This window comes from Nanorana parkeri, unplaced genomic scaffold, assembly GCF_000935625.1.
Source record: "Nanorana parkeri isolate BGI_ZX_2015 unplaced genomic scaffold, ASM93562v1 scaffold1763, whole genome shotgun sequence".
NCBI lineage: Eukaryota > Metazoa > Chordata > Amphibia > Anura > Dicroglossidae > Nanorana > Nanorana parkeri.
Genome location: NW_017308031.1, coordinates 282,530 through 291,973, shown reverse-complemented (window position 1 = coordinate 291,973; position 9,444 = coordinate 282,530). Strand labels below are relative to the sequence as shown.

At 42.7% G+C, this 9,444-nt stretch overlaps 1 protein-coding gene across 1 annotated transcript in view; it reads left to right on the top strand.

Moving 5' to 3' along the window:
- The window catches only part of LOC108799584 (aldehyde oxidase-like), a 30,266-nt gene that overhangs the window by 8,950 nt on the left and 11,872 nt on the right, over positions 1-9,444 (top strand). Inside the window, exons 8-9 of the mRNA XM_018571465.1 lie at positions 250-324; positions 5,232-5,284. Of these exons, the coding sequence (XP_018426967.1) occupies positions 250-324; positions 5,232-5,284 (128 nt within the window). The remainder of the gene's footprint in view (positions 1-249; positions 325-5,231; positions 5,285-9,444) is intronic.

Here is a 9,444-nt window from a genome sequence, read left to right as displayed (position 1 = left end):
CCCCCCTTTCCCAAGCCAATCAGCTGCAATCACTGTTTGGGTATTTTTACAGCAAAACACCCTCCACTGTCAAAGTACAATAGACCAGACTGTGGGGGGAATGGGAAGATTCCTCCATCCATGCTGTTAGTGTGGATCGGTGAACTGAGAGTTTTTTTCTCATTCAGCCCCGCAAGGGCCATCTTTAGACCGATAAATTAGCGTCAGTGTTTCTCTTCGTTTGCTCAGTCTTTTCTTCCTCTTTTACAGAGTGCTTGTGAAACTCTTATTAAACGTCTGGAACCCATTAAAGAGGCTAATCCTAAAGGTTCATGGAAAGACTGGGTAAGTGTTGCTGTAATGTTTAGTGTTTTCCTAATCTAGCATCCTCCTACTGCTTATTTACCTACACGTAGCTCTAAACATCTTATATAATACAAAAAAAGAGAAGAATGCTTATTGCTTCTTGTCAGCAGCACTAAAGAGTTCCTGCACATATTCAGCTCTACATCCTCATGGCCCATGCACAACAGTGTGATACACGTTTATCCAAAGAACAAAGGTTATAGCCTTATTGCATGACTTGGATGTCATGGCTGTGGGCCTTCCTCTCTTAGGCAGGGTTCACACCTGGGCGTTTTTCAGCGCTGATCGAATCGTTGAAAAACGCTCAAGAAGTGAAATCCAATCAATCCCTATGGGCATGGTTCCCACGAGCTTCTTTTTCGCACGTAGGGGCCGATTGCAGCGCGTATCCATTGATATTCCCAAGTGTGGCTCGGGGTTAACAAAGCGGTAACCCCGAGCCACACTCGGGAATACAGCGTAGGTCTTACCTTGTCCGCGATCCCCGCTGTGTCTTCCGGCCGCTGCCGTCTTCCGGGTTCCGTCCCTTTGGAGGGTCTGCGTCGCATGGTGGCGGAACCGGCGGGAAGTTTGAAAGTTAAAAAAAAAAGAAAGAGCAAAAAAGGAAAAAAAAATCATACTGCCAGGGAGGTGACAGAACGAGCGTCAAACGCGTGTTTCACTGAACTATAAAACGTGCTAAAAACGAGCTGAAAACGCGCCTATAGTAACGCTCAGGTGTGAACCCAGCCTTACAGCACACAGAAAATGGAGTGCATTCACACAGTCACAGCAAACACATACACATTTGTCCACACACAGGACAAACAAACAAATGTACTCAGAGCACGCACAAGCACACTTAGGCACAGCTCAGGTATAAATGCAAAGTTCCAGTTAAGTAAAACATATAATTCTGAATTAGCTGTCCAAGATATTGACACATTTTTCTGGTTTAGATTTAATGTGTAATGTGAGTATTTTAGACCTGTCCTTTTAAAGTTTTTTGAAGCCATAAGAAAGGGGAATATTCTGTAGTTTATTTTTCCCTGCAGACCTAGGTGAACTTATTATTATTATTATTATTATTAATAATAATAAGCATCACTTAAAGAGGACATTTACCCATATCTTCAAAATAACAACAAATACACCTTTAGAAATGTTTAGTAATGACAATCTACAAACACATGCTAGATAATTGACAGCTTTTTATTTTTTGCATACCTTATTTATCTTTTCTTCCCGGTCATCTGACAGTGGCCATTTAAACTAAGGCCAGGTAACTAGATCTCCCTTTACTTCCTGGAACTATCGCACATGTGACTAGGACATGTGACCATGCACATCATCTCAGGGGAGGAAAATGCCTTTCCCTGAGATCTTATGAGACTACAGATGAGATTTCCCAACAATGCTCTGCAGATGTAACCTTCCCAGGATGCAATGCTTGGGCACATAACATCATTTGTGCCAAAGTGGGCCAGGAAGTAGAATACAATAAATTGTAAGTAAAATAAGACGGTTTGTTTAGCTAATGAATGTAATATGATTTCATATCAGCATGCAGAACTGTATGCTGATGTGATTTTTAGTCCAAAGGGGGTAAAGGTCCACTTTAAAGCATGTTCATTTTATATTATTCCTCTAGTTAAGCTAAACATAATTTAGTACTCAAACACCAACTGCTGACAGTCAAAGATAAGGGGGCAAGAAGAGCCAAATGATTCTCTTATTTCCAGTATACCTTTTCATAAGTAATAATTTGTATAGAAACCTTGTAATACTTTAGTCATTTGCTGGGCATTGCTGATGTAGCCTTTACTTTTTTCTTCTGTGCAACAACACATTGTACATTTTTCTTTGGCAGCACTGAGCAACACAATTTTGTATTCACTGGTACCACAAGAGAAGTGTTTTAAACACTCTGCTTCAATGATTTGAATATTTTTTGAATAAGACAGTTTATCTTCTGCACAATTCAGTCTACAATGTCAGTACTCTGCAGCACCACTAGATGGTACTGGGTAGCTGAGCTAACTGACAGTATTTTATGAAACTTCAGAACTTGAGAAGTTTCTAGATTCTTATGTCTTGATAAATGTAATATGTTTAAACACACAGAACTGTCATTCTTATAGTTGTTTAAGTCCATATTTTATCGTCTATTTATAATGTGAAAGACTGACAGACAACACATATATCTTAGTACTTGTCAGTTTTACTGCTTATACAGGCAGTCCCCAGGTTACGAACAAGATAGGGACTGTAGGTTTGTTCTTAAGTTGAATTTGTATGTAAGTTGGAACTGGTACATTTTGTCTAACTCTAACAATTGTTGTTGTTGTTTTGGAGGGAAGGGTTTACCTCCTGTAATGTTTGTTTTGCTGTGTGTGCCCATGTTCAGAAGATTTCCCCTCACTTTCTGTCTCTGTGACAATTGGATTTTGAAAATTTTGGGTTGTCGTGGAAACAAGGATTGGTGATAAAGCTTCAGTGGAAACACCTTTTTGCCATGATCACTCTTACAGGAGTGAATTTCCCTTCCTAGGGGTAGATTTCCTTTCACTTCCTGTTGTCTCAAGGACAGGAAGTGAGATTAAATCTTTCTAATGAGGATACAGACAGCAGTAAAAACCTCACAGCGATCCCGGGCTCCGCTGTTCGCGGTGTGAGCCCGGGAACAGCACAACAGCTCTGTGGCCGAAGATCCAAACGGAGCTCAGTACACGAGCTCCGTTGGATCTCCTCTTCTGAATGCAGGCAGTGATGTGTATTACATCACTGCCTGCATTCAGTGTCACTCTCTCTGGTACAGAAACCGGAGAGAAGCCGGTGAAGGAGGTCTCTGCTTCATCAGCTTCTCTGGGGGTCTTAAGACCCCTGATGTCTCCATAAAGAGGACCTGTCACTGCAAATTGGCTATCACATAGGGAGATTGCTTGCTCCCTATGTGATGGCAATAAAGTTCAGTGAAAAAAAAAAGGTTTCAAAAAATTTTTTACAAAAAAAAATAATCACAAAAATCAAAGCAATAAAAAAAAAGAAATTAAAGTCCCCCCGCCCCCACATGCACACGCAAACATGCGTCAAGCCCGCCTACTTGCGAAAACGCTGATTACATCCATTGCGCCGCACATGTTACATATCGACGCCAACGTCAGTGAGAGCAATAATTCTGGGGTCATCAATCACTGATAACACTAAACTGATGAGCGGTAAAAGCTTTTGAAGCGTCGGCTATGGTCAATTTTGAGTATGGGAGTTTTTTGCGATTTAATGGGTGCGCACAATTTTAAAGCTTGACATGTTTGGTGTCTATTTACCCGACGTGACTCCCTCTTTCATATTTTACCAAAAAATTGGGTAATAATAAATGTTTTATAACATAACGTAGGGAGAACAGGTTTTCTTTCAACATTTTCTGTAATTCTTTTATTTATACAGTAAAAAAAAAAACCCGTAGTGGTGAATAAATACCACCAAAAGAAAGCTCTATCTGTCCCCAAAAAATGGTATAAAATTCATTTCAGTACAGCGTTGCATGACGGAATAAATGTCAGTCAAAGTACCGCAGCGCTGAACACTGAAAAATGGCCTGGCCAGGAAGGGGGTCTAAACCCCCCCGGTCACCAAGTGGTTAAAGTATTTGTTGTGGGAAGGGTTTAGTGTAACAAAGGCTGTGTTCTTGCAGGCTCAATGACACATGTGATGATAATTATATCTGATGAACCCCAAATTCCCAAGTCAGCTTCAAGCACAAAGCAGGCCATCTTAAACTCTGTTAGCAGAAGGTTGTAAAATTTCTAGCAGTATCATACAGTAAATCCTGGTCGGCCAGGATCTGTGCAGCCAGTTATTGAACTCTGTTGTAAATGGCTAATTGGCTGTCAGCATTAAGCTAGAGACTTTTAACAAAGTCCTATTGCAAAATAGTTGTTATAACATTCCAGAAATACATATACTAGTCCATGTTTTTTTTTTTAATGCCAGTACAAAAAACTTATTCATTTTCCATACATACTGATATGCGAACACACACTACATTCATAACAAGTGTCTACCCAAATGTGAAAGAAAATAACATTCAAGTAGGTACCAAGTATGCCTATGCTATAATGTTCAGAAGGCAGATTGGTCATCGGGCATCTCCTAGGTGATGTGTGCCTCCAGTTTTTATAATACTTGGTCTTTATGAAATCCTGATTTCATTCTGTGCAATAATATGTTGGTTGTTGGACTGTAACACATGGTCATCAGGAAATATTGATGCATTTAGAAAATCTGGCCTTGAGGAAGTGTCCGCCGAAATATAATAAAACCCTTTAACACCCATCAGCACATACCTTTTAACCCTTTCATCTCAATTTACCACCAAAATTATGATGAATTGCTAAGGTTCGTTCATGAGAATAGATGACTTTTATACTTCAGATTAGACTTACTGTGCAATGCCTTGGATTCTACCAAAACCAAAGGCCAGGCAAACGAAATCTCTAAAATGTTCTAATCGGAATTTAAAGATTCCCCGTGTCCTTAAAGAAAGCTGCCATATTGTAAACTCCGTTATCAGTGAGTGTCACAGACATTTCTTAAATGTCAGAATTGCTAGAGAAGATACTGTACGCAGTGCGGGTTTACACTAAAACATGTGGTGGCAACTAGCATGAAGGGTTAATCGCGGGGTTAACCACCCCAGTGACAGTCTGTGGATGCTTAGATTGTTGTCCCGCAGGGTAAGGCTGAGTGTGACATGTCACATTCTGACAGCAGTGGTGGGGTTTGAGACTCTGCCATCACTACACCTGTTTATATAATAAATGGAGGTATCATGCAATGCCTGTCGCCAGAAAATGGAGATTTATTTTTTGTCAATTTGTCATTTATAGTTTTGATTTTTGTTTCAGGTAAAAGAGGCATTTTTGCAGTCAATTAGCTTGTCTGCCACTGGATATTTCAGGTAAATATGAACTAAGTGTATGAAAAGAACTGTAAATGGGACGATTATCAAAATACATTTTGAATGAATCACATGGTATTCGCGAGTTAAATGTTAAACCCCACTGTGGTTTGCAGATGGTGGGGAAACACTGAGGGGAATGAAACATTCTGGTAGAAACCTGGTGTATGGGGGGTTGGGGCAAAATTGACATTCTCTGAGACCGCTATGTCCCTGGATGGGAACAATACTGAAGACTTTCTGAGGGATTTTCTGGAATGGTGGTATGGAGCTATACTATGGAATGGTGCTTTTACTATATCAGTCAGTTCCCAAATGGCAAGTTCTCATCTGTAGAAGGTGCCTGCATGTACCATATGCTTCACAGGTGCCTGTGTTGCTGTTTCACCTCCATGTCAAAGCCTAACTTTTCTTCTTGGAATATGCATTTTCTACAGAGCTATTTACTGTACATGCAACTGACATTTGGATACTCAAAGTCTAAAGGTTATTATTGTGCTGATACCATTGTAGTCTATGGCTGCTTCTATTTTCATTGCTCAATTACTGGACATGGAGTCTCAGTAAGCCAATGCTTCATTTTTTATTGCCAATTGTACCGATATGAGTGAAATACAATACAGCGCACTTGCTCCTCATTTCATGTTCTATCTCCATATCAGATTTTCATCTGTCTCTGGAGTATTTCCTGCGGTGTCATACTTATCCATATTGTATGCTGACATATATTCATATTGCAAAGTTTTGACATCCGTGTTGACGTTCTTTGAGCTTCACTATGTTGCCAGCATTTTGCCTTTGTCTTTGATTGCCTTAAAGGAGTTGCAAAGTCACATCATACACTATCCTGTTATACCATCAGCATTGTAATAGGAATTTATACTATAGCCTAGTTTGATAATGCAATCAAGGATTACTTGAAAAAATTGGGAAGGGGGTTTAACACAGCGGATGTCAACTGGTTAATGTAGTGAGTGCTGCCTTCTGTCTGCCCATCACTGCCAACAGCTTCCTGGATTCCGAGTGTGCTTTGTGTCTCTTTCCCTGCTGCTTGATGTGATGCAGTCTAGATGTCTCAAGACTACATATCCCATAACACATTGCTTTCTGCAAGCAATAATAATGTTACATTGTTCAGAAGTTGAGTTCTAGCTCAGACCGTAAGCTTACTTAGAGTAGTGACACAAGGAAGAGCATATGCACACGGCTGAGTACAATTGTGCCGCTGCATTGAGGAAGCACAACCTATGGGCATCTTCAATAAGTAAGTTTACAAACTTCTACATCCAATATGATTATTAGGAGTGGGGATAGAACTTGTGGAATTTTAATATGGAAATACAGATGTATTTTTAGTTATGACCATAGAGACCCGTTACCTCTTTGATGTATGCTGCTGTTCAGTTGTAGCAGCAGCAGTTGTCACAACATTTTAATTACATTGTGGGATATTTTTGGGCTGGGGTTTACATTTAAGTTTACTGTACCATGATTCAAATAGGAGGTCCAGGTCATTTTTTATTAACCCTTGCAGTGGGGAATCGTTTTGGTCTAGGGCTGAAAATAACAAAGTTATACTCTGCTGATTGTCCGAGCTGGCTTGCTCTCGGGCCCCGTTCACACCAGGTCGTTTCGGTCGCGCTGAAACGCCTACATGAACAATCCCATACATTCCTCTGGGGACCGTTCATGCAAGCGCGCGGATCCTGGCAATCCGAAAAGCCTGTCGCCCAACATGCTCCCTTAGCTACTACTGATCGGCACGTTTTCCGTGTACATTTCAATGGAAACGCGATGACTATTGCGTTTTTGGGCATTTTAATTGCATTTCACCTCTGGAACACGATTAAAAACGCACAGAAACAGCCTTTCAAAAGTCATGCGGAAACCACGCTGAAACGCTGCCGCCCTGGTGTGAACGGGGCCTTAGAACGGCCCCTGGAGTGCATCTCCCCCTCTGTTGCAGCATTCTAAGGTTCCATAAATCATCACGTTCTATACTGTGTATAGATTTGAGGGCGCCAAGGGACTAAGATCAGTGCAGTGTAGGAGGAGACAGACTTTAGGGGACGCAGTCAGAGCCTCCAAGGATCAGGTGACTTTTGTTATTTTTAACCGTAGACAAAAATGAGCAGTTAACCCTTGCAGTGAGGGGGTTAGCTCCACTACAAGTGTTAATAAAAAAATGACCTGGAGATCTTCTTTCATAAAATGTGTTTTGAAACCCGTCCCTTAGATCATTCCCATTTCTTTGTTTTTCACATGCTGATCAGTTATGGACATTGATATCCACACACATGATGCTGTATATATCAATGCATAGGATTTCTGTGTGGGAATGTTTTATAGATTTTGTTACTCATAAACTAAGTGTATTCTTCAGATCCATCCAGTAACAGGCGTGGTGATGTGATGCTTTTGTTTTACTTAATCCACTGCATATGTACACAACATTTACAGAATTCATTCCTGTTTGACTTTAATGTGTCATTTAATGTGTGTGACAGCCAGCCTGTCATTTCTGGGTAGAGAAAGTCGCATTCAAATGAACAAAGCGAGATCAGCACAAGAAAAGAGAATTAGAATCAACTTGTTGCTTGTAGTACCGGTTTATGTATAGTTACAGAGTATTTACTGATTAGTAAACTGCAGGGGAGGGGGGTTAATAGGTTCTGCTGTTTTGTATTTGCTGGCTTTGTCCCATAATGGAGATTTCCCTTCACTTCCTGTCCCAGAGGCACAGCAGGAAGTAAGAGGAGATCTCCCCTTTTAGATAGTTGTCTTTAAAATCGGTTTCCCTATTAGAAGATAATTTCTTACGCCCTGTGACAGTTTTAAAATGTTGGATTTTCTTTTTTTTTTCTGTAATGGAGACAAAATGGGTTAAATCTCCCTAGCAGGGGGGCGTGGCTTGGACATGGAGCCGTGAGCACACGCTTTGGGAGAGCTCTGCCACCAATGTGCCGGACCGACGATTTAGCGGACTCTTTGCCCTACAATTCCTCCATGCCCAAGGAGCCGAGGACCCACGGCGACTTCAGAACTGCCTCCCTCTATGATTTTTTTGCCCGCCAGACGCCGATTCCCGCGGCCTCGCCTGCATCCAAGATGGCGCTTACCCGTTCATCAGCGGCCGGCCTCCTCTCGGGAAAGAAATTGGGACGCAGCACAGCACACCCGTTCCCTGATCAGGGAGAGCCCCGAGACCCAGACTGCCCGAGGCTGACGAGCACCTCACAGGACACAGCACGCCCAGACTCCCCACCCAGCCCTCTCTGTCGGCATGCATGCTGAGCCTGGATACACAGGGGGAGAGCGGCCTACAGGGCCGGCTGCCGCAGCTGCCCACTAAAAGGGACCTCGATCATATGGCCTCCTCTATAGTTGCGGCCTTAAAGAAGGAACTCCACGATCTCACCCACCGCATTGAATTGGTCAATGAGAATGCTAGGGGCCTGACCCTGGTCTCTATATGCCGTCTGCTCCTCGAGGCCCAGTGCCCGTGTTCCTGCTCCCTCTGACGTGCACCTACGCACACGTACAAGAGACCTTCCCATTATTGTTTGCCCGCTGCCTGGGGAGCGAGAGGGCTGGGGGACCTTTAGATCCCCTGCCCTCCCTGGCCCCGGTAGGGGGCAAACAAACAAAAAAAAAACAAAAAAAGGGGGTGCTCGTGGAGGTATGGGGGGCTGGCGTGTTTCCCCGGATGCACTGATCCATGGATCCCACCTGTGCCTTATAGCTGCTTGCTATCAGTTATGTTGGGCTTGAGAGCCCTTGCTGGTGCTTGGTTGTCCCCCTCCCCGCGCTCCATGCACTTGGCTGCTCCTTGGGCATCACGTTTATGTTTTTGTTTCTGTTTTTGAATTGTTTTGTTCTATTTTACTGTTATTATCTACTGTTGTATAACCTCTTTTGGTCCACATGGTCCGACGCAAGAGACGGCATCTCCCCGAGATTCTCTTCTCTTGCTTCGTCCTATCCACATACCCCCAATAGGTGGTACCCCCCCATCCTCGGATCGGAGGGTATAGTCATAACTAATACCAAGGCTCCACGCCTTTACTAGCTCTCCCTATCTTGGTCTAGGTACCTCCCCCCTTGACCTTGCCCCCCCTCTCGACCTCCCGTTCCTCCCTTCTCTCTCCCCCCTCCCTTCT